General features: G+C 38.9%; 1 protein-coding gene across 8 annotated transcripts in view; it reads left to right on the top strand.

The window, feature by feature from the left end:
• Positions 1-7,184: 7,184 nt before the first annotated feature.
• Positions 7,185-26,590, top strand: part of skap2 (src kinase associated phosphoprotein 2) — a 65,662-nt gene continuing 46,256 nt past the window's right edge. For 6 of the 8 annotated variants that reach the window (XR_016115164.1, XR_016115163.1, XR_016115165.1 and 3 more), the window contains exons 1-12: positions 7,185-7,302; positions 7,539-7,644; positions 7,772-7,797; positions 8,624-8,728; positions 10,201-10,281; positions 10,844-10,927; positions 11,439-11,563; positions 11,846-11,909; positions 12,020-12,139; positions 14,148-14,257; positions 18,907-19,017; positions 19,137-19,158. Coding sequence is in view for 4 of the 8 variants with exons in the window: in XM_088997689.1 (XP_088853815.1) it covers positions 7,263-7,302; positions 7,539-7,644; positions 7,772-7,797; positions 8,624-8,728; positions 10,201-10,281; positions 10,844-10,927; positions 11,439-11,563; positions 11,846-11,909; positions 12,020-12,139; positions 14,148-14,257; positions 18,907-18,999 (954 nt within the window). In the remaining 4 variants the exon portion in view is untranslated. Of the gene's footprint in view, positions 7,303-7,538; positions 7,645-7,771; positions 7,798-8,623; positions 8,729-10,200; positions 10,282-10,843; positions 10,928-11,438; positions 11,564-11,845; positions 11,910-12,019; positions 12,140-14,147; positions 14,258-18,906; positions 19,114-19,136; positions 19,159-26,590 lie in introns of those variants that run through there. The other 2 variants (XM_088997690.1, XR_016115166.1) reach the window with 2 other exon arrangements.

Raw genomic sequence — 26,590 nt, 5'->3', positions numbered from 1 at the left:
TTTGGCTTGGTTTCTGATGACGCTATACTGTATGTATTTGCTTCAACCAGTACAGCGATAAGTACTGGATGACATGAATTAACATCATTGCAGGTGAATAAGCCCCGCCGCAGTCTGTATAACACATGATGTGAGCATACAATGTGTTGGCCATCACCTTTTTAAAACCTCCGCTGTGGTTGTGTCGTTAAATTTGCTACATGAGCCAATGCCAAAGGGCCCACAAACATCTGGGAGGGATCCAATTTCCTTCCCACCACCTGACTCAATCTGACACTTTCAAGTGAATGTCAGTGCGGTGATACTTAAAGCGCTTTATCGACACCCAAACAAGAAAAAACAAAACGCGAACAAAGTAGGGAATGGCGTTCTATGTCATATTTTTAATTCCCGAATAAATTTGTGAATGGCAGTGAATGAGTTAATGTACTTCAGCTGTCTGTTTTGTCAACATATGGCATTATGATACATTTTCTCTACAATTAAAGGTGCATTAATAAAATAAAATAAAATAAAATGAAATAAAATTCATTCATTTCTAAGCGCCTTTCAAAACTCTCAAGGTCACTTTACGGTCACAGGATACATTTTTCTGTGGGTGAGCAGCGGCAACCACATCCGGCAGCCTTCACTCAACCCGGAATTACTCAAATAGATAGAAAGTTAGATAGCTAGCTAATAGATTACTAATAGATAGCTAGAAATAGATAGCTATCTAGCCGGATAGATAGGTAATAGATAGCAAATAAATAGATAGCTAATATATAGCAAATAGATAGCAATTATATAGCTAGATAGCAAATATATAGCTATCTAGCTAATAGATAGCAAATAGATAGCGAATAGCTAGCTAGCTAGGTAGAAATGATAAAATGTAATGAAGCAGGGACTGTCAGACTAAAGTATAATCTAATCCAATTTAATCTAATCTAAAATTCATAACATATCGGTACTCAAGATACATGGCACCGTTTGGAGCACTTCTGAAAGTAATAGCGAGATAGCTAATAGATAGCAAATAGATAGATAGCTAATAGATAGCAAATATATCGCAATTAGTTAGCTAGCTAGCTAGCTCGCAAATATATAGCTATCTCGCTGGATAGCTAATAGATAGCAAATAGATAGCAAATAGCTAGCTAGCTAGGTAGAAATGATAAAATGTGATGAAGCAGGGACTGTCTGACTATAATCTAATCTAATCCAATTTAATCTAATCTAAAATTCATAACATACCGGTACTCAAGATACATGCATGGCAACGTTTGGAGCACTTGTGAAAGTAATAGTGAGATAGCTAATAGATAGCAAATAGATAGATAGCTAATAGATAGCAAATATATCGCAATTAGTTGGCTAGCTAGCTAGCTAGCAAATATATAGCTATCTCGCTGGATAGCTAATAGATAGCACATATATCGCAATTAGGTAGCTCGCTAGCTAGATAGCAAATATATAGCTAGCTCGCTGGATAGCTAATAGATAGCAAATAGATAGCTAGCTAGATAGAAATGATAAAATGTGATGAAGCAGGGACTGTCTGACTATAACCAAATCTAATCCAATTTAATCTAATCTAAAATTCATAACATACCGGTACTCAAGATACATGGCAACGTTTGGAGCACTTGTGAAAGTAATAGCGAGATAGCTAATAGATAGCAAATAGATAGATAGCTAATAGATAGCAAATATATTGGAATTAGTTAGCTAGCTAACTAATTATCAAATATATAGCGAGCTCGATACATAGCTAATAGATAGCAAATAGATAGAAAATAGCTAGCTAACTAGATAGAAATGATAAATGTGCTGAAGCAGGGACTGTCTGACTATAAACTAATCTAATCCAATTTAATCTAATCAAAAATTCAAAACATACTCAAGATACATGGCAACGTTTGGAGCAATTGTGAAAGTAATCCAGATTATTTTCAACAAGTGTGTACACAAAGATTATACGAGTGCATAAAAAAAGAATGAATTAATGGAAATGCCAACATCCACTTACCTCCATGAATAAAATAATACTCTTCCTTTCTTTCAACGATGACTTTATGTATCCATTATTTTTTTTGTGCCACGGTAGACTTCATTGCGGATGGAAAAAAAACAGACCTTCTTGCTTCTCATGTAAAAAACAAAATTATATAGCAATACACAAATATATAAAATCACCTTTTCAATCGTTACTCGCAGCTCGAGTGGAGACCGTTCGTCCTCCTATTTGTTTCTGCGGGTCACAACCTGATGTTAGGAAGTGTTAGATGCTTTCAAGGTGTTCTTGAGGCAAAGAGCTGTCACGCCGTTAGGCGAGAAAGATTGATCACATGCAGGCTTCTTTGTTTAAAGCCGTGCAATAAACGGCCCTCACATCCTTCCTGCACCTTTTTTTTTTCTCCAACCCCCTTTCTCTGCCTCACACTTTTAGCTCCAGTAGGCTACATGACTGCACATTACAATGCAATTACAATTATTGATTATGGAAGCGTGGAGGTGAAATATGACAGGATGCACACTGAAAATGATGGACAGATCTCTTGGAAGGGAAAGTGAGATTGGATTGCATTTACAAATTTGTGTAGAATGACACCCCAAGTCCATTATAATGTTATTCCAGCTTCTGCACGTATGTCCACTATTATGTGTTTGGGGGAGGGGTATACTCACGTGACGATGAAACCCTGTAAGAACGTCTCAAATGCATGACATAGTGTGCGGAACAAAGCTGGGGAATGGGGCATCTTTACGGAGGAATTTCCAGAGTGAATGAAGTCATATTTTACAATAGTTAAATCGTAATATGAACATCGTATTTTTTTTTTCTTCCTCCACTGCGTTTAGATAAAAGATGGCAGGTTAGGACTGTTTTCTTTCTGGAAGCATTTTGCAGCATGCACATTTTTTTTCCTATTTAACGTAATGTTTTTTTTGTAAAATATCAGCTTTCTTTTTACAGGATTCATCCTTGTAAAATGCAGATATATTTCTTTACACTTCATCATTAAGTTATTTTTGTTGTAAACGTTATGGCTTTTTGTTATTTACAACTTTGCCATGCAACATTATAACGTGTTCAGTTCTGCCTTCTTTTACTTTCTTTTTTTTATTGTGGCTTGATGAACAACTCCGTCCTTGTTTCTTTTGTTCTCATAAATGTACTAATTTCTTTTGTAATATTCCACCATCTAACCCACCCCCCCAAAAAAGATGGAAAATTATTCTAATTAAAATATTTCCTTTTTGTCAAAGTGTGTTAAAACACAAAACAGATACTATATTTATTGCAAATATATCCTCATGAACATGCATGATCCACAAAAAAACCCACGCCCCTCTCTGTCTCTTTCTCCCTACCTAAAGTGGATGATGGGGGAGAAGTGGCCACATAATTGGACCTGCATGGTGTACATATTTGCCATCTGTCTTGCTAGCTATTTATCCGGCTATCTATTTATCTCGCTAGCCATCAATATATTTATCAATATATTTAGCAATCTATCTATCTATCTATCTATCTATCTATCTATCTATCTATCTATCTATCTATCTATCTATCTATCTATCTATCTATCTATCTATCTATCTATCTATCTATCTATCTATCTATCTATCTATCTATCTATCGATCGATCGATCGATCGATCGATCGATCGACCGACCGACCTACCTACCTACCTACCTACCTACCTACCTACCTACCTACCTACCTACCTACCTACCTACCTACCTACCTATCCTACCTACCTACCTACCGACCGACCGACCGACCGACCGACCGACCGATCGATCGACCGACCGACCGACCGACCGACCGACCTACCTACCTACCTACCTACCTACCTACCTACCTACCTACCTACCTACCTACCTACCTACCTACCTACCTATCTATCTATCTATCTATCTATCTATCTATCTATCTATCTATCTATCTATCTATCTATCTATCTATCTATCTATCTATCTAGCTATTGAGCTAGCTTTCAAGCTGTTGATGTAGCTAGCTAGCTCGATTAGCTAGGTAGCTATCGAGCTAGCTAGCTAACTAACTACTGTATCTATCAGTGGAGGTGTCACAGCATGTTGGTTATATTTTCCTAAAAATCCTTATCCGAAGGGAGGTGTGTAAATAGAGCAGCATAGACGCGGTGAACGAGGCGTTACCGCTCATTCTCTCTCTCTCTCTCTCTCTCTCTCTCTCTCTCTCTCTCTCTCTCTCTCTCTCTCTCTCTCTCTCTCTCTCTCTCTCTCTCTCTCTCTCTCTCTTCCAATCAATCACAAGGAAGGACAGTGGAGTCTTTTGATTAAAAACGCCAAATTGCCATTGGGTAGATGCAATCATGTGACGCGCCGGACTCCGAGCGATGTCTTCTGGAAAGCAACAGTTCTTGGATGATAGAAAGCCTCGCAGACTCTCTTAGGGGTGTGTAATTAATTTAGCGAGTTTTAAATGACTCATCTCCCGAAACCACGAAGAAGAAAAAGGAGGAAGAGAAGAATTACGCATTGGGTGGTTTTATCAACCGCCAGCCATCGCTCGCTGAGTGCCTGACATCCCTCCTCGTCCGCGATGCCTTCCAGAACAAATCCATCAACAATTCGACGCTCATTCGTTCTCACCTTCCTCGGGACCGGCCGGCGAGGGGCTATCGAAGCCCGCAGCATGCCGCAGCACCATCCGTTGCCGCGCAGAACGCGTGGATGAAAGGGGGAAAAAGCACCAAGAAGAAACAACAGACTTGTGCAGACTGTCCTCCACTGCAAGGCGAGACAACATGATTGATGCCTCCCATGTTAATAAATTCCATATTATCCGCACGCCTGTATGACAGACCTTATACGTGGGGGTATTTTTTTCGAAACCCGCGTGCATGATTTGTACTTTAAATCATGTCTGTAAATAGTCGTGGATTGCACATCTGGCATTGATCAACACTTGTCATAAATCGTCTGTTCCATCACCGCAACTTTCACCTCATGCACATTTACCAGGCCACAATTGTATTTAATGATGTAAATGTCTCCACTGTGAGACTAATCAAGGCTAATGTAATCTAAAGTAATCTAATGTAATATAATGTAAAATAAAATACAATAAATCAATATAATATAATATAATATAACATAATATAATATAATATAATATAATATAATATAATATAATATAATGTAATATAATCTAAAATAAAATAAAATAAATCAATATAATATAATATAATATAACATAATATAATATAATTTAATATAATATAATATAATATAATATAATATAATATAATATAATATAATATAATATAATATAATATAATCCAAATTGAAATAAACAAAATTATAACAATCTAATCTAATCTAATCTAAAATAACCTAATCTAAAATTAAATTCAATACAAGATAAAATAAAATAATGTAATCCAAACTAATCTAATCTAATGTAATCCAAAATAAAATAATCAAATTGAATCTAATCTAATCTTCAAACAGTATACATGGACTGTTTTATTTGTATATAATATCTTCTTTAGGAAATAATATTCAAAATTCAAATCAATTTCCATTTTCCGAATTAATTTGTGAATGTGTGTTTCAAAATACTTTTTTAAAAATGTTTGATGAAAACATATTTTGAAAGATCTTAGAAAAAAATGTTTGGTGCAGTTGATGCTTCTGGATGTTCAAAGAAAGAAAAATAAAATTTATTACAGTGAGATTTGCCTGCATGCTTGGAGTCAAGAAGGGCAAAAGCTACAAGTTTTCTGCCTTGGATAATTAAAATTCATTGCCTATAAAACTTCCTGCAGTGAGTGGTGTTTGTTGATTGGCTTTTTTCACTGTTTAATGCCTTCTTTGAATTAAGTATACTTGCGTCACTGTGGTTGGCCCAAAACTTCTTTAATGATCAACAATACACGGGAATTAATTAAAAGCTGATGCCTCATCTAAAATTGGAAACAAGGGGAATGAAAACAATTGAATATCAAATTCAAATGCATCAATTTAGAAATCAGATTTGCATATTTATTTATTAACTGCATAAATTGTTTGAAAAATGGGAATCTGAAGCTCAGGGAAGGATTTAGTGTTGATTTTTTTTAAAATGTTGAAACTGTTGAGATGACATTCATATGGTTCAAATGACACAGCCGTTTTGCATTAATATTGTGCTACACTGTAACATTCACACACACACACACACACACACACACACACACACACACACACACACACACACACACACACACACACACACACACACACACACACACACACACACATAGGTGAAAGGTCATGCTGGCTCTCCTTTCCTCTCCACGCTATACTACCAGGTCAGGAGTGGGTCATAGATTTTAATGCACACAAAGGATTTCAGGAGAAATCTAAACCATATCTGGCAATGGAATGTTTTTGGACAGTATGATTAATTCATATTGCATTCAATAAACATCAAGCTAACTAAAACGTCAACGGATGTGAGCATAGTTTAATCCATCACATACATACGAATGGCATCCAAATCACAGTGATATTAGTTCAAAGAGCCCGACTCTTCACTTGGACTGTGCACTGAATGTCATAAATGGATTCATGATTGACTGACACTGCGTGCCACAAAGCAATATAGTACAAAAGAGAACTATCATACCTCTACTTTTCTCTTGTATAGATTATCGGGGTAACCAAGAGATTAAAAAAACTTTTTCTGATTTACAGTGGTGTAAACTATGTACATCAGTTAGTTGGTACTGTAAGGGGGGATGGAACTGCTCTCAAAAGAGACACCTTTCTTCCTATCAATTATCCCTGTTTGGATTTACAATGTTGACAAAACATCATAAACTAAATACCCCCCCCCCACTCCATTGTTTGTGACATGTGCCAGGAGTCTAGTGTGATATTATGAAGAATCGATGTAAAATATGACAACACTATTGCGCTCTGACTTTAATAGTGCGTCAAGCACCATTAAAGCATCAAGTAGGCAGTCGCTGTCTCGTATATCGTCTGCATACAGAGAAAGGCCGCTGCACCGATAAACGTCACTGCGCGTACTTATGTGTGCGTGCGTGTTCGGGGTAGCATGCGCATGGGTACGCGCGCGTGTATTTGTGTACGCGCGCGAGGACGCGCTAATAAATTAACAAAAATACTGGACTGCGCAGATCACTTCCGCGTTTTGCGCGCGAGCCATTTGTCTCGCCAATACTTCCGCATCACGTGATATTTGTGTCAAGCTGGACTCGCTCAAAATCTACACAACGACAATGCGAGTCGCTCCGGAAGAATTAACGACCCTTATTTCAGGTAACATATGTGTTAAAAACAACTTCATTTTTTTGTAAATTTCCTTATTTTGTAACTTGTAAATTGAGACTAAAACGCTGTGTCCATTGCCTGCTTCTAAAAAGAGGAAGCAAAAGCTATGAAATGGACGATGACTTTCTGTTACTTTTTCCTTGTCTCTTCGAACGCACACCTGTGTTCAATTAGAACCAAAAAATAAGACTAATATTTGATTAATCGTTTTTCTTAATGTTCAGACCTCGAAACCTTCCTCAGACATGGCTTGAAAGGGGAACATCTGAGCAAAAAGGCAAAAGATAAGAGAGAAGCATTCATTAAACGGATTAAAGAGGTCAAATTGGGGTATGCTGCCTTCTCTTGTGTGTCTGTCCGCCCTTCAAATCTGCCCTCTGGGGCAGATTTACAGCTACAATATACTTTACTGCATTCATCTTTGATACTAATATAACATCTACTTTTTTCACCACAGCTTTCCACGTGATTTCAAGGAAAAAAGTAAGTTAATTTTGTTGTGGAAATAGTCTGCAGTATTATAAGTATGAATGTTATATCATCTGACACCCTTGTAGTCACACTGTTTGATAATGGATATTTTGTTGTTGTAAAGTTGCCTAAAATACTTTTAGATGAATGGAAACACTTTCATTTTGCTCAATAAGACAAGTTTGCCTTATTTATCATTTTTCTATGGTCTGGGACTGTTTTCTGCAGTTTGCCCTTGAGTTCTGTTCAAAGCAAAATAGACGCCATGAGTTAAGGATACTTCCAATTGCATTTTCCATTGGCACACCGAGTAAACAAACATGTAATTTAACCAAGTCAGACCAATTGACTCCCATTATAATTTGAAAAAAAAAGTGAGGTAATTTGACGTGAGGTAAGTTGCTTGGAGGGGAGATGTGGACACCAGTTGTAATTTGCATTACAAAAGAGAAGTGGATTCAAAATAAAAGTGGTGGAAATTCAGATATGGTTGAGATGATTGTTGAGGAAGACAAGTGTGACTGCACTGCGTTCTACCCAATCACCCTGTTGGTAAACAATCAAACCGCAACTCGGCATGTCGGATGTTGTGAATTATGACGACCCATGAACCTTTTAACAATGTGCTGTTATTTTTGGTTTACCGTTACAAGCCCTAGCGATTGTACTGCACATTTATGTGGTTTTACTATTATCACCGGGCCCCTGAAGGCAAGCATAACTACGAAGTGGAATGCTACAAAAACAAGTTTGACACCTCTGCTTTATAACAAGAACAATGACACGGGCCGATTTCTCCTTTGTTGGACCTTCATATTGACCAGTGGTCCTCCTTCAGGTGGAGAAGACTCAAGTGACGATGAGGAGGAGGCGGACAGCAGCAACAATGACGCTGGCTCACTGCAGTCTGAACGGACTGACAAAGAGGAAGAGACCTATGAGGGTAAAATCGCTTTGAACGAGCCATTTACTAAAGTGTCACTTGTGAGCAAGTCTTTTCTTGAAACAATGCGAGTTGGAGTGTCACAGTGAAAAAGACATTCCGACTGTAACTTGGCAACACACTTTGGGAAGACATTTGAGAGCCTAACTGCTTTTCCTGCCACCTGTTTTACTGCATGAGGGTGTTTTATTGCTCACAGACACACTCAAGTATCAAATCTAAGAAAAACATTACTAAAAGCAGATTTAACCCTTTGTGCCCCTCATTTCAAGATCTTTACTCAAATATTTATAAAAAATTCAACCTTCACAACAATATGTTTCGCTCCATTTCACTGCTTTTACTTGTCCCGTTTGTATCGGCGACTTTGTCAAAATGAATTGTTTATTAGATTAGCCAGCAATAACACTAATAATCCAGTCATCGTGTCTCATAGAGACATTGTTCAATTTAAAATTGTCCAAATCCTGTTTTTTTTAATATAATTATACAATGATTTCAGTTACACTTCTTGTACACTGACTGAATCTTTTGTGTTTAATGCAATACATTGCAGACTCTTGCTTTTATTTAAAAAAACAATGACCAAGCTAGGAACTAAATGTATTTTTTTTAAAAATTGATTCGGGAATTTTTAAAAAAATGGGTGCCGATAATGCGCTGGTCCAAGTTTTTCCCTTCCACAAGGGGGCAGCATTTGCCTTTTGTCCATTTTAGCGCTTTGTTACAACTTCAGCTGTTGTTAAGGCGTTATGTAAATCAATGTGTATGTATTGTATTGTACAGTAATGTCTCGTTATATCTATCGGTTATATCGATAGTACTGCTTATTACGATACTATTTCTATGAACGCAAGGAGAACATTTACATGCCGCAGGATCGGATATATCGATAGTCCGGTTATATCGATATTTTTTCCGACTACCGAGAATATCGATATAACGAGACTTTACTGTATTTTGTACAACGGCCCCCATTTTAAGATCAGACAACTCCAGACCCATATAACTTAGGAATTAACCCTTTCCTTCCTGATGAACAAAAAGAGTCTAAGGTTTCTTACGCTGAATTGAATGTTTTGTATTCCTAAAACTCAATCTTCTGTGGGTCCTGCAATTTGCGTGAAAATGACAAAAACCCTGGCACTATTAGTGGACACATTTTTGCACATCGTTTGGCAGTGATTCAGTCAAACAGTACCAAATATGCAAGAGTAATTGGAAAATAAACACGAGAGGAGAAAAATGTTTTTGTATTTAATCCATCCATCCGAAACCCGGACCATCCCCCTACCCAAAAATCCAGCCATACAAACAGCTTATAGTCATACCGTACGTATCTGCCTTAAAAACATATACATTTCAGCCAGAATCCAAGAGTTTGAATTCCGAAGTTGAGAAAAGACGCCAAAGTGGGCATCTGTCGCTATTTTAGTCAGAAAAAGTATTGAATGCTCCTATTTCTCTTTCAGGTTCCCACCAGTCTACACCAATGGCAGCGCAAGATCTGCAGTCTATTCTCATGTCAGGATACCTGGAGAAACGCAGGAAGGGTCTGTGATCTGCTGATGGAATACACATAGGAACCGTGTTGTTTTTTTTTAACTGCCATGTTGGCTCTATATAAATTTATATGTACATTTAAATTCCATAAACATGGATTAGGCCTACATACGGCGTTAAATGGAAAATAAGTGTAAATGGTTATTTGTCTGTCTGGTCCCTGTATATTGATGGGCGACCAGTCCAGGGTGTACCCCACCTCTCGATCGGCTTTAACTTAGCCGTGACTCGATACGTGCTCTCGGAAATTGATGCTTTGTAGTTGTGTAGAGCTGCATGCTCCATATAAAGAGCAGTTAGGAATATTTTTAATAATCTAGAGCAAAAACATCAAATGCCAGCTCTTACTTTGATATTTCGTCAAATTATTCATCAAAAACATCAAATGCCAGCTCTTACTTTGATATTTCGTCAAATTTTTCATGTCATGATCTGTTCATGAATACAGTTTGCCATGGACCCTGTCTCACAATGTCTCACTTTTTGGTTATTGCATTGGACAAAAATGCGTCCTCAGTTATTTCTAGCTAAGTTGTTTTATCTTTGCGACAGATCATAGTTTTTTTGGCCAGGAGTGGCAGAAGAGATGGTGTGCTCTTAGCTATCGGACTTTCTACTATTATGGCCACGAGAAAGGTATTGGTGTATTTCTACATTTTTTCTCAATTAACTCATTCACTGCCAGACATGCAAAAATGTGTCCACACCAGTGCTGTTTTTTGTCATTGTCACTTGAATTCCAGCACCCAAATATTGAGTTTTTAAGACGACATAAACATTCAATGCAGCGTAAGAAACCTTAGACTCTCTTCTTTCATAAAAAAAAAGTTAATTCCGAAATAAACGGGTTATATGAGCTTGAAATGAGGGTGGCTGTCCAAAATACAATGCAATACACACATTGGTTTATATAGCGCTTTAACAAGGACTGAAGCTGGAACAAAACGCTAACATAGGAAAAAAAAGGAAATGCTGCCCCCTTGCGGAAAAAAAATCCAGAGGTCTGCCCAGCGCTTCATCGCCACCCAAGCAGGAAAAAAAACAAAACCCGAACAAATTCGGGAATGGCAGTGACTGAGTTAAGAGTGACTTATAGACCTGAATGTGCTTCTGGAATGATGTCAGTCATGTTGTTCCCATGTGACAGACAAACAGCAGAAAGGTGAGTTCAGCATCGATGGCTACAATGTCAAAATGAACACCAATTTACGGAAAGATGCGAAGAAGGACTTTTGTTTTGAAGTCTCAGCTCCTGACAAACGACACTATCAGGTACTGTACGCTTACCATCCATTTTTGTTTTCCTTCAAAATGTGTCTACTTGTGTGCATGTATTACATTTTTCTTCTAGAAATATATTCATTGACTTGACAGTGCTGCTTTCTTAATGTCTCAAGCCTTGCGTACATATTTATTCAAATGTGTATGTTTGAGCATGAAAACATGCTGCTTGTGGCGCATTTTGGTGAATTATGAATGCCGCGTTTGTTTATGTTCCGTGCTACGTGAATAATTTGTCTCAGACTGCCATATTTTCTCCCGTCTTTTCATTAGTTTTGTGCGTCATCGGCGAAAGAGGCGAAGGAGTGGGTGAAATGGATAGACCTTGTTTTGAAAGGTTTGCTGCAATACTACTACAATGACTATACAGTATTACTAATATACTAATTAAGTTCTCAGCAGAAGCCACAACATAATTCCTATTGTATACTCCAAACATATCTATAGATCAATCTGGGATCATCCAAGAAGAAGAGGAGGAGGAGGAGGAACAGAAGGAGGAGGAACAGCTAATGTACGACGATGTGGGACTTGCACCGGATACAGCCATCTATGAAGTGCTACCAGGTAAAAATATCCAGTGCCAAAAGGCACAATGCACAGACATAATATCTATATTTTAAGTCATTTTAGATGGGTATAATTAAATATTATCTTTAACGAAACATGTGGACCGGTGGCAGGCTGTGGATGTCATCGCTAGGCCTTCACTAGTGCTACATCTGAATCAATCTAGACAAAAAAGTGTGGTGTGATATAGTCTAAGTTCACTAGAGGGTACCATTAGCCAGGAAATAATGACCGACCTTTCTTAATGTCCATGGTGGTAATGTCATAAAATTACAATATTATTTGCTTTTTTTTCTCGCTTCGGAGCTGTCCAGCATTACTTAATGATGTCCATCTTAAAAATGTCTGTAACAGTAAATCTCCAACCGAATCAACATGGCAAAAGTAATTAAAGGAAGCTGAAAGATAATTTGAAATTATTTAATAAGAATTAATGTACAAAATATAATTAACATTAGTCTGTGATTCAGATATTTTTAAGCCAGCAGAGAAGGCTTTGCAGGCCGTGAAGGTTCACCACTGATGTGGACAAGTGGTGTGAGACAGCAGTTCATATTTCATGTGGGTGTTATGGTAGTAACTTTCAAGAAACACAAAATCTGATCACAGTGGCAGTTTTCTAAAAGAAAAAAGAATGTTGGGCATCGTCGAGCACTCTCGTCTGGTGTGATTTTCCATAATTTGAATTTGTCTTCCCGTGGCAGTTCAGAAATTGCTGAGACGACACAAATAATTTGTGATTCATGATAAAACTTTACAACTGAAATCAACTTTTTTTTGGCTATCGAGCAGATGCCGCGTCGTCGATCAAGATAGTGGCTTGGATGCTTTTTCGTGATGCACCCACACATTTTCCTTGTCACTTGATGGAGAATTGTTGGGGCATTCTCAAGAAGCCCAATTAAAAAATTGGCCCAAAATTGCCACCCATGGCGCTCTGTTTGAATGACAAATTAGGGCCTGACGAAATGGGACAATGAGGAATATTTGCATTTGACTCAGCATAATTCAGATTAATCTTAGTTTTATACCCTGGTGCTTTCTACTATCTTTGTGACTGCTTTATTTTTTGTATATGATAGTTGTCCATGTTAGGCGCTTTGTTAGTGTCAGCTGGTTTTAAAGTGCTATATAAATCAATATGTATTGTATTGTTATTACAAGCAACATTTATTTCTACACATTAGTTTTCCAAATGAATATTTTATTAGGTGAACGATGCCGAAATGAATGGAACAAAATACCATCGGGTGGCTCTTGACAGTCATCAATAAGTGTCACACGGTTCAACACAAAGCACAAGCAGGAAGAAGTGACATTTGTAGGGGAAGTTCTGAAAGTATGAAATCCCAGAAATAGATCGAAAGCATCTTGATCAACTTCCTTTTTACAACTCAGGCCCGTTTTTTTTAGATTAGATTAGATGAGCCTTTATTTGTCTCACAGTGGAGAAATTTAAATTTCACTTCAGAAAAAAACAAAATACAGACGCTACTGTCCATGCAGCCACTCTTGCGGCGCCATCTTGAAGTCAAGAAACAAAATAACAAATAATGTGACACAACACAAAAGACACGGTCTTCAATCTTAAGCACTTTCTGCACCCTCTTTGTTGCATGAAGCAGTTCTAGTTGAAAGAGGAATGAATGGATCAGAGTGTCCTTTTCACTAGTGGATTAAGGACGTCTTGGTGAAATTTGCCCGTCTGCTACAAGCTAATTGTTGTAAGCAAACATGAAGCTGTAGCATCCATTGACAAAAACAGATTGTTTCACCTCTCCTGTTCGATGTAAATCCGCTTCACTTCCAAGCCGCGACAGTTCCACATACGCATCGGCGCTCATCGCTAAAGCTCATTTCTTCTTATCGCGGGCTCTTTATGCATCCATCCAACCGCAGACTGTCCAAAAGCACCGACCTTTCCACTGAACAAAGCGCAAGGTAAAAGACTCAAGTTGGAATGCTTCATGTTCTTATTTTGCACCCGATGTTATGATCCGTCCAGATACAAAGACTGACTACCAGAACTACTACCAGGGCTTATGGGACTGTGTCGGGGACCACCCGGATGAACTCTCTTTCAAGCGTGGCGACACCATTTATATCCTGAGCAAGGTAATGAAAACCTGCCTTGTCTAAAACATAGAATGTAGATATTTGTTTTCATCTATGAACTCAACAGCAATATTGAGCGAGGTGTTGCTGAGCCAGGACCACCTGAGCAAAGTTATTCCTAGGCCCTGGGAGAAACTGGTTCTTGGTATTTTTTACTGGCAGCGCCTGGCCTCATGCCTGGACTGAGCCACCGCGGTTAGCCTCTGCCTCTCTGATGAGGATTCGATGTGTCACGACGGAAACGTTTTTTAGTGGTGTTGGCCTGGCCTCATCGTTCCATCACGTCCATCTGGGCCGCCTCAGCGCGCTTCCACTGCTGCCTTCAAGGCCACACACCTATCAGACGTCTCGCTCGCCTCGCCAAATAGCAATGTGTGTTCTCAGGAAGCCAAGGATCAATCTCACACGCTATTCAGAGCAGGCGAGGACGTGTACTGGACGTCCAATTTCCGAGGCTTGTCAGCTCGCTAGAGGGTGTGGGGGACTGAAAGGACCTTTTTGATTAGGTGGCAAAACAAAGAGCATTTTTTTGTTCTTTCGTGTGACTTGTCAGGTTAATTTTTGTTGTCTCGTCTGCCATCTAGTGGCCTTTGTCTGCAATCATGAGAAAAGAGCCAAGCGTAAACAAATCATACAAAAATAATAATACGTACTAATAATAATAATACATTTTATTTCTAAGCGCCTTTAAAAACTCACAAGGAAGGATAAACAAATCATACAATACAACAATAATAATAATAATAATACTAATAATCCTAATACATTTTATTTCTAAGCGCCTTTCAAAACTGACAAGGAAGGGTAAACAAATCATACAATACGTTATTAATAATAATAATACATTTAATTTCTAAGCACCTTTCAAAACTCACAAGGGCACTTTACAGTCACGAGACTATACATATTGATTTATATAGCGCTTTAACAACAGCTATACACATTAAAATTGATAATTATTTAATAAAATAAATCATATTTGACTACTACTTATCATGATTGCAAGTAGCATTAGGTAAAGGTGCACAGCCGAATGAGCTTCAGTCCAAGGACTGTATCAAGATATAATAATAATAATAATAATAATACATTTTATTTCTAAGCGCCTTTCAAAACTACATATTGATATAAGATGGTGGATAGCATTGAATCAAATCCTTTTTTTAACGAGTTGTGTCTTCTGTCACTGAACTGAATGGGATTTATTAAGTATAGAGTACAGTGATAAGCCACTGCAATCTATTACCATAATAAATGCACGTAAGAAATGTTACCAAATTACTGATCATGACAGAAAATCAAGATTTATTCTTGACCAGGCCCAAATTTCTGTTCTAAATTACAAATTGACCAAAAGACAAATCACTGGACAAGATTATTTTATTTGTTTATTTTTTTAAGGAAGCTGAAATTGTCAACGATCACTTTTGATGCTGAATGACAGTGTCAATCATTTAGGTATAGATCCACAAAATGAATCGCGTCCCTTTTTCACTGGTGTGAGGAACCAAACGAAACAAAGCAGACAGACGTTCCAGCGCTCAATGGCCAAACGCTTGTTTACGACTCCTCCCTTTGTGTGCGGAAAAGGGCCAAGAATCAAGTTGCCCTTTCTCTAAGACTGCGAGCACCATTAGCTGGAACCTTGGTATTGGGGGTTGTGGCCCACTGAGAGGGCAGCAACCATAAAACCTGTCTGGGCTGCAGCAGGAGGGACAGCCGACTCCTTGCTCCGCTCCCCCCAATTCTCCCCCTTTTCCAGCCCTCCCCCATTCTTCAGCTCAGAAATAAGCTATAGTAAGTGGTACAGCTGCAAGACCCCCCAGTTGGGCCTGCGTGCTGATTATAGTGCCCGACTGGGCTAAGGAAGGGGGTGCTTTGTCCAGATATGCTTGCACCAAACACCCACTTCCTCCTCCGCCTCCCCCTCAGCAGTTCATGTCACAGCACATAAAACTAATGGAGAAAAGAAACGTCTCACTCGGCTTAAGTGGCTGCAATGGTTGATAAAATGTAAACAATGTCCTAACTTCATGCTGCTGCTGTGTGATGTTCTCCTAACCTAGATCAACCCGCCCCTTAACACATACTCCCCAATACTGTATGTGCTTGTAAACAGATGCACCGATTGTTTCTATCGCCGAAAGGTATTAAAGTGACGGGGCAGCGTTACTTGCTGACCAAGGCTTCTGTGTGTAGCCAGTGAAGACGTGCCATTAGTCGTTTGTCTCTCTCTCATGTTGTGTTGCGCACCCACTCAAGCACGACGTATTTGTCAACCAGAACTGCACAATGAGGTGTTGCCACTTTCAAAGACTAGTGACAGGAAGTTGTTACACACACTCTCTTGCTTGCACCCACCCACACATACGCGCACCCGCACACGACTCTCTCTGCAATGTTATGACCAAGAGGGTTGTGGTAAAATGTTATCACATGACAAGCAAATGAAATGGAATTGACATTGAGGATTGTTTATTTAGCATTTAATAGAATTTGTTAGATTTACAATATAAATTGCCTGTGGGGTTGGCCTTTTTTTATCACACATTTATGTCACCTTTTTATTTAGTCCACAGTCAAATTTGGTATATTTTAGATGTAAACATGGGGTAAATATTGCATCTGTCTCACATTTTTTTTTTTTTTACAATAAAATACAATACATCCTAATTTATATCGCACTTTCACAATAGCTGTAACAAAGCGCTTCACATAATGGTCAACATAAAGCAAAATAATAAACACAACAGGAAATTTCTTTTTGTGATATATTTCTCACTGTTTCAAAGTCGCAAAAAAGACCGTAAACCATTACGGTTCATGTGATTGATTACTGTTGTTGTGAGGAATACCTTCTACATGGTAGTCAAATAAATTAGGACATTACAACCGGATAAATGATTCTTTGTGGTCACATCCTGGGAACTACCTTATTAAAATATGACCCTGCGTCTTATACGGAGGTGCGCCTTATATGTGAAGTCATATTGAGCCACTACAGGTCTCGTAGCCACAGACTCCTTTTCCCCCTGTAGCAGAAGTCATGCGTGACCCCAGCCTCTGTCGTGCCTTATAATGTGATGTGCCTTATATTTATATATTATACCTTTTTTCATTCATTGAAGATGCGCTTTATAGTCCGGTGCGTCTTATATATGAAATAAGTTTGAAATTACACCATTCATTGGGGGTACGCCTTTTACTCCACTGTGCCTTATACACCGGAAAATACGGTAGGCTACTCCCTTGCAAATTGTGGGTAGAGGCTGCACTATGATAACAATCTCTGGCTATCATATAAATATAGTACCCTCAGGAGCTGTGAGCGACACAGGGATGACGCCAGAGTAATCGGATTGCTTTCTGGGAACGTCGTGACATGCTTTTAATCTTCTTGTAGACAAAAGTCCAATATTTTCAATCAATACTGTGCATGTTTGGACTAAGAAAAATGGTTGCTCAGCATTCCCAAATGAGCCGCACATTTTGTTTGAATACACTCAGCAATGGCAGTGCTATTAGGTGCAACAGAAAAAAGCAGAGAAAATAAATTGTTTTGTTTTTTTGTTTCTTGGACACTTTAGAGCATTCACCCAATAAGTGAATACAGATGTGTTCACTTCTGGCATTCAGACATTGTGCAGGTTCTTGTTCCTCCCCCTCCCCTTTTGTGGAGTTCTCAGTGTTGATTCATGTCCTGGCCAAGACTTTGATGTGAGGTCAGGCTCTTGGTCAAAGAGGAGAGGCAAGACGCGTCTCCTCTGTGTCCTCTATGCTGACACCCACTCAGAGGAACTTTTATTTTTTGCCTTGCTGTGACAGATTAATATATGATGGCTTTTTACGTACATTGAATCTGATGTGTGTATAATCAAGCAGTCAACGGGAAATGTGTTGATGATAAATGACAGTGAGCAGAAAACAATGCAATGTAATGTCAAAACCGTGGGACCTCAAAGGTCAGGCACAATTTGTTCACATCATTCAAGGGAAAGTCAAGTCAAAGATTTTACAATAATCTATACGCTGACACAAAACATTGTCGAAACAAGCTATTCTGATTAATATTGCAATTCTTGCATAATAACTCGAAAAATCTACACATTTTTTTCTTCCTGCCATTTATTTGCTGGTGACTGAAAATGACATCACAGTGCTTAAGCTTGCGAATGTTAAGTACGAATAAACCTAGACAACAAGTTAGCCATGACTGTCGTGACCTGATCCCTGAGCAACAGTGATGTCATTTTCCGGCAATTGCAAGTCACAAAATGGCCGCCGCCATCGAGCGGGATAGATTTTGCTTCTTCATGTGTATTCCACTAACACAATATTCATCAAAAGGCCATGTTTAGACGACTGAGGGCATATTAAACACACACACACACACACACACACACACACACACACACACACACACACACACACACACACACACACACACACACACACACACACACACACACACACACACACACATAGAAAGGCTAATACAGGCAAATCCAATCCAATAATATACAATTGCTCTATTCTCTCAACCAGACATGATTATTGGTAAGCGTCAAAATATCATTGTGTGCGTGCATGCATCTCTTTTTGGCTTCATCCATCATCACTATTTTTTTTTTGCTTCTGTTTTCCATCAGGAGTACCAGAGCTATGGTTGGTGGGTTGGAGAGAAAAATGGAAATATCGGAATTGTACCGAGAGACTACTTACTGGAGCTCTATGCTTTGTAAACACAATGGATTATACTGGTAATTTTGCTTTGTTCAAAAGACTCTCATTAAAATACAGTGGCATGCAACGTTATAGCCATTCTGATCCATTTCTGACACACTGTACTGTTTTTTTCCCTCATCAAATGGACTTCAAGACTTCACCTGTACTCTCAGTTGGTAAGTGGGCACCAAAATTGGGGTTGCAGGGGGTCTTGATTTCCATAGATTCTGTGATCAATGCGCAACTTACTTTTTTCCACATCAGCGTACGGTATTTTCCGGTTTATAAGGCGTACCCAAAAGCCTTGATTTTCTTCAAAAGATGACCATGTGCCTTATACGCCGGTGCGCCTTATATATGAAGTCATATTGAGCCACAACAGGTCTGGCAACATGTCAGCAGCCAGCGACTCCATTTGCCCCTGTATATGAAGTAGTGAGTAACTCCAGCCTCTACTGTAGCACCTTATAATGTGGTGTGCTTTATGTTTGGGAAACTTTTATATTTTTGTATAATACATTTAGAAAATTATTTTTATTCATTTGAAGGTGTGCCTTATAGTCCGGTGCGCCTTATGTATGTACAAAGTTTGAAAATACACCATTGATGGGGGGTGCGCCTTACACTCCAGTGCGCGTTATACACTGGAAAATACGGTAAGTATATATCATCATGCCCGAGGTTACCGCTGTGCTGAATTCTCAGGTTTTTTTCCAAGGCCCTAAAAGTGTTTTCCAAACAAAACGTCTATACTTTTTATGTGTTTTCACCTGAACAAGTTTCTCTGCCATTTTTAGATATACAGTCATAACTAAAATCATTTGCACCTTTCTCCAGCGTAATTTCGAAAGAAGACAAACCATTGATGTACTTTTCCTAAAAATAGGCAGTAGCAAGATAAGTGCAATTTAATTTTACTTTCCATTTTTAGATGTGCAATCGTCCTATTCATTCTCAGTTTCTCAAATAAATGCACATATGTAGTTCTGCTTTAAAATGTGATATACCAGCAATATGTTCAAAAGCTAGTTTTGAACATTGTCTTTATTATTCTTACTTTTCTTAATAGTGGGTTTCCACTTGGTGACAACAGGAAAATCAAAGTCCCGGGATGATTCAAGTTTGGGATAAACATGTTTTAAAATGATAATTATACCACAAGGTGGCAATAGAGACCCTACAAAGAGCATAGATCGAACTGAGCCATAACCTTTGCCCTTTTTAGTGTTACAGTTGGACATGCACTGTCAACGTGAGATTCTTTCAGTCAGTTTTCAGAATACATATGTATCTATTTGTAATAAAATGATTCATTCATTCGGTCAGCACTTTTGTTGCATGCTTCAAAGAGGTCTCATAGTACTTTATGGGGCCTGAGAGAGTTTGCCGGGCAGCAGATCACAGCGTGCCAGATGGCCGGCTGGGCCGTGTGCCTGAGGTGCACTAATAAGGCAGACCGGCACTCTGATAGCACAGACGCTTATCGCTCTCCGAGGGGTTGTTTGACAGCAGGCGAGGCAGCGTTCGCTTGGCGCGTTCTTTGCGAGGTTAGGCACACACTGTACGTATCATTTTACGGCCTTCCTGAGTCAAATAGCCAAGTTCCAGCACAGTTGTTTTGGCTTACGAGGAGGCCCGTTCAAGGTTGTGGCAAAGTTAGAAAAGGAAGTGTGTCAGTATTCCCCTTCATCTTTTCTCCGGCGTCTGGGGTTTGTTCTTCCTGAGTGATGAGCGAGTTCTCCCGTCCTTTGGGTGACATTCAGAAGCAACATAAATCCTGCTCTTTACTGTACGGTGCAGGCGTGAAGTTTCTCTGCTGGCTGGAGGTCTAATGAATTACCATAATTAGTTATTGAATATACGGCGTTGCCGCTGTGTTATAGGTAGAGAGGAAATATTTTATTTCATGTGGAAAATGGGCGCAGCGGAACGCTGGGAATTTTCAGGCAGCTCAAATCATCAATTGACTTATGTGTGACAACAGGATATCATGACACCGTTTCAGCCAACAATTTTATGTTTTGATATTTAAATGAAGACTTCAACGTGCCTTTCCTTGCTGCCTGGCTCGCTATTGACCATCAGGGTCTGTCTTTTACTGTCCGAAAATGGTTGCCAGAGACAAATCAGACTAAATATTGCCTTTCATTTTTATGTGACAATAATGGATATCCTTAATGGATGTCAACTATACCCCCATCTCCCGTTTAGAGGTACACTGCCATATTCTGGAAATATACAGGTTATTTTATTGCAATTTAACATCAAGATAAAATGTTTCCTAGATAAATGCCAACACATCATGAATCTAGAGCACAGTAAATTACTCTTGATGATACCAGAGCATCACCAATTAATACCAGGAACCAGAAAGATGATCATAGGTGGACATATCATATACAGACTGGATGGATGGAGTTGATGAGAAAGAGACTCTTGACTACAGAATGTAGAATCTAAAGTAAATAACATTTTACATAAAAATAGATTACAAAATGAGATGACATGAGAATATGTAATTTAAAACGTCTGTGTAAACTCTGTCGTACAGGAGTGGTCCATCGATGAAAAGGTTTCTTCAGCCATCATCTGTACTACTTTGTATATGTAATTTAAAAGTAAAACAACGATCTGTCAAAGAACAAATGATGCCACTAAAACCCGGTGGCGGGCCGTGCATGTCACTCCTAGGCCTTCAGTAGTGCTACGTCTGAATCACTCCACAGCTGCGTGTTGTGTGATTTACTACACGTCTACTAGAGGGTGGCATTGGCCAGAAAATAACTTGTGACTTGAAGAAACTTAAGAAATACTGTCATTAAACTGTTTAAATCTTTACTACGAACGTGTGAATTTATGATAATCTCATAAAATTGTAATATTATTTGCTATTTATGATAGCTTGAGAGCTGTCCAACATTTCTTAATGATGTCCATCTCGTCTTGAAAATGGCTTTTACACCATATCTGCAACCATATTTATTTATTTCTCCTCCTTCAGCCATTGTGGGTTGAAAAAAACCCCACTATTAAATCAACACAAATATTATGCAGGAGCCGAGTTTATGCAGCTTGCTACCGATACAGTGTGCTAGCTCTGGCCAGTATGCTCTTATCACTAGCAGCTAGTGATAATATGATTGGCTAGCTTGACTAGCCAATCATAGTTTGCAAAAACTGACGTTGCCAGCGCCTTCCAACAGGCCTTAGGTTGCCAACTGATTGGTTAAAGCAACAGTTTCATCTACATTGATTGTTATGCTCCAGGACCCACAGAACCGATTGTGAAGGCATCCAGGTAGATTTCTGACCCCCGTAACAAATAATGTCTGAAATGTGATTGGTTGAATGCTCAAGTACGAAAACACTCGTCTGGAAGCAGTACAACAGGGGAAAAGCAATGAAAGCACGCTGAAAGACAATTTGGAATTATTTAATCAGAATTCATGGACAAAATCTAATTCACATTAGTCTGTGATTCAGATATTTTTAGGCCAGCAGAGAAGGCCCTGCAGGCCTTGACGGCCCACCACTGCTAATACCATTTTGTTTCTTCCATTGTCAGACCTTGGAGTTTATTAATATTCAAATATGGTTTTTAGTTACTTGAACCAGATGTCTTTACAAAAGAAACAAGAGTGAAACATGATTATTCTGCACTATGTTTGCCTCGGAGGTCACTGCGGGGGTTTGTGCTGTAGCTGATCGTATTACTGGAAACCAGTGCACTTTAAGTTGTTTCGCTGTGAGGCTTGCTCACCACAGACGAGGAATGTCATGGTCATGCGTGCATGTATGCGTCCTCTTGACCTACTATAACCCTTGAGGCTTCCGCAAAGAGCTCAAGGCATTTGGGGATCTCATCTTGATCAAGCTGTCAGCTGTTTGCATTATGTACTTTTCACCAGGTCGTTGTGACATACAGTCGGTCAGCATGCGGCTTCACTGAGTTTTCTGTCAGGAATGACACCAAAGCCTTATTTATGTGCCATCGTCTGAGATTTCACAGCAAATGTATTGCCTCTCCAACTGGCTTTTTGTCAGCATTCCATTAAAGCCCTTCTGCCTGTCCACATCCTTACAAGTCCACATAGACCGTTTTCAAGAGCAAACCCATTTTTAATTGAGGTCAAGTTCCGTTAACATAACTCAAGGCACTTGACACATCAAGGTATCGGTTGGCTGATAAGTGAATGTGAAGACCGGTTGTTTTAAGAAAATAATTTTATTGGTGAAAGCACAGAATGGAAGAAGACATTTTACATCATTTTGTAATCTGTCAAACAGAATATCTGGTATGCCAATCCCCAGCCAAATATATTTTGAAATTGTAGCCCTAAAAGTTAAACATTGAGTTTCTTCCAACCATAACACCTTCTCGCATGTGTTGAGGGGATTTTGTTGTTGTCCAATGAAACGAACATGAACTTTTGAAATATCAATCCTTGTAAACACACATTCTCCAGCCTTAGTTTGGATTGGATTAGCCTCTATTTGTCTCACAGTGGAGAATTGTACATTTCACAGCAGCAAAGTGATGAAAGTAAGAGGAAAGGAAAGGACAGAAAAACAAAATTTATTACCTGCTATCAAGGCAGCCACTCTCGTTGCGCCATCTTGAAGTCAAAACAACAAAAAGGTGAATCAAACTAACTTGAAATGGTGGTAGGCCTGTTTTAAAGCCATTTTCCCCTCAAGTTTCACTGTGATTGGAACACAGACACCAGTTACGCATATAGAAGGGTGTGCACACCGCATTATTTCAGTTATTGTATTTAGGCTAGCAAAATTTTAATTTTACAGGTTATTCACCCCATTTTTAGTAGATTTTTTTTTTTTGGCGGGGGGATTGATCTTGGTGGCTTTTTTTTTAAATACATACCCATTTATGTCATGAAAATGGGCATTTGCACAGCATTTATTTATCTAGCTAGCTATCTAGCTAGCTACATAGCTATCTATTTTTAAAGAGTACTTGGATTGGATTGGATATGCCTTTATTAGTCTCACAGTGGAGAAATTTACATTTCACAGCAGCAAAGTGATGAAAGACTTCACAGTACTTTAATTATTTTGATCTGTGATTCGCAACCTTGGGCACCCAGGCGTGAACATTTCCTTATTATTGCTAAGTCAGGACTCGCTTTTATGATTGTAAAATGAAACATCATAATTCCATCTAACAAAATTCTGATGCAGACAAGTGTAACTATAACTGTTTCAAGACCATGATGCTGGCATAACGTCAAAATGTATATCTGTACAGTCATAAAAAGAGAATCTTCTGAAAAAAAATAGATTTGAACAAACTGTCCACCACCCACCCACTTTTTGGTCCCAACCTGAAAATTGAGAATGTCTACAGCAGGGGTGTCAAAGTCATTTTTTTGCCACGGGTCTCATTGTAGTTTTTTGGTTTCCTCTCGAGGGCAGTTATGAATTTGGGGAAGCCATTAGAATGTTTAATCCCCTCCACATATTACATATAGAGCGCATAACAAATTAAGGAATAACTAGTTTTCAAATCTGAAGTCAAGAATAATGACTGTTATTGTGGTTTACACCCAAAAATATGACATTTTGGTTAGGATTTTAGCAAGCATCATGGAATTTCACAAGTTTGATTTGCTTTTGAGGGCCGAAAAAATGATGTGACGGGCCGGATTTGGCCCCCGGTCCTTGACTTTGACACCTGTGCTCTACAGTATAATTTGGAGTATAGACGGAACAACTCAATTTGTTATAGTACAAGCATCGATTCGAATGCGTGCAGTTTTTGCACTAAATGCATTGTCTTGGTTCATGTGGAAGAATGCTAATGGCTTCGCCATATCCTGACAGAGCATGTCAGCAGTTATATATAAGACGTGCAAATTGATCGCCTATCCACCTTGCTCCCAAATGGGCCTTTAACGCAATGATTTATGAATAACTTTAATAAAATGCAAATGTTCCTGTAGCACATATTTCAAGGGTCCGCTACTCTTATTTGTCATCTCGTAACAGCAGATTTCTTTCTAACAATGGGGAAGGCTTTTAAATAGAGTAAAGAGGCCTGTGGGTGTTTTTAAAGGTAGTTTGTGTCATAATGCTGCCCAAAGGATACCCAAGTTGAAGACTGCTACAAACGTAGCCCCCCAGAGCAGCGTTTTTTTTTTCAACCTGATTTGAAGGACACTTCAAATGACTTCTACTGAGTGCATTTTACAAAGATTCCACCACATATAGCGGTTTTAAGACTCGGTTTTAAGACTCTCGCTGAAAATTCATGAAGTCTTGTTTTCGAGTTGATGACGATCCCCTAAGTGACGCCATGGAGGGAACGCCCGTGACAGAGATAGCGATACACAATGCATTTTGGGTATTTTTTTTCATCTGAAAACACTGTGTTGATCGTGAAATTAGAAGGAAAAATACATAAATAACGCGATGGTGAATCGTGTGTCGCAGCCAATTGCGGTAAAACGCATAAAGAAGGTGTAAGTTTACACAAATTCCCAGTGGACAAATCAGCCCATTTCCAACAGAGCTTGTGCGCCATCGTATGCATTTTCTGGGCGCTACAAAGGGACATAAGTCTTCTTGTGCCGGTCCCAAGCCCGGATAAATACAGAGGGTTGTGTTAGGAAGGGCATCCGATGTAAAAGCTTGGCCAAAACAAACATGCGGATCAAACCTCTAAAGATGGAGGACACTGATTTGCTGTGGCGACCCTTGAAGGGAAAAGCCGAAAGGAAGAGACATTGGAGTCCAGAAGGCTCGAATTAATATGGAAGGACTTCTTTAATCGATTGCAAACATTTATGCTTTCCTCTTCAGATCTATTTGAATCATATTCATAACTTGATGAGTAACAAGAAAGCATCTTCTCCGAACCTGAACTCTCTGAAGCCATTGGCTTGATTCTGGAGCAAGGCAGTTTGTGAAGGAGTATCCTGGTGTGACGTCACGAATAAGGGGGCGGGACTTTCTGAATCTGCCCAGTTCCAAGCTCATTTTCTGGCAGTTTTGGGACACTTGAAGTCATTTTTATTGGTGTTTTGCATTTGACTAAAAATATCATCCTGCGTGTTTTGGGTATTTTAGATGCTATAAAACGTTTTTCTGATGTCAGTTAGGAAACAAAAAAATGGTGTCGGTTGTCCTTTAAACCTTAAAGTGAGCTCTATCACAATAGCATAGCCTCTTTGCAATGTGACGCAAGTGAAAGGGAAGCAAAATGTGATGGAATCCACCAAGCTCCCTAAGGGCTGGCCTATTCCATTTATCGAGGATGATGTCAGTCGACTGTTAAGGCCACTCCTCCAAAGTTTTCTGATTCTAAAACAGCCAAGGTATAAAGTAATTTCCGGTCCGTTCTGTCGGCTTGTATTCCTCCAGTGCATTGATCACAATTATTTGTGTCCATATACTCGATTATCTGATTAATAGAGTTGAATTCAGAGTTTTGATTAATTCATTCACTGCTAGACGATGTGTAAAAATGTGTCCGCTTCAGTGCCAGGGTTTTTATTATAATAATAATAACAAATTTAATTTCTAAGTGCTTTTCAAAACTCAAGGACATTTTACAGTCACGAGATAAGAGCTTTTTCTTTTTTTGTGCGG

The sequence above is a fragment of the Hippocampus bargibanti genome, linkage group LG06, assembly GCF_051943395.1.
Source record: "Hippocampus bargibanti isolate YZ-2025 linkage group LG06, ASM5194339v1, whole genome shotgun sequence".
NCBI lineage: Eukaryota > Metazoa > Chordata > Actinopteri > Syngnathiformes > Syngnathidae > Hippocampus > Hippocampus bargibanti.
The sequence above is the reverse complement of the archived record's forward strand: the minus strand, read 5'-3'. Positions and strand labels throughout refer to the sequence as shown.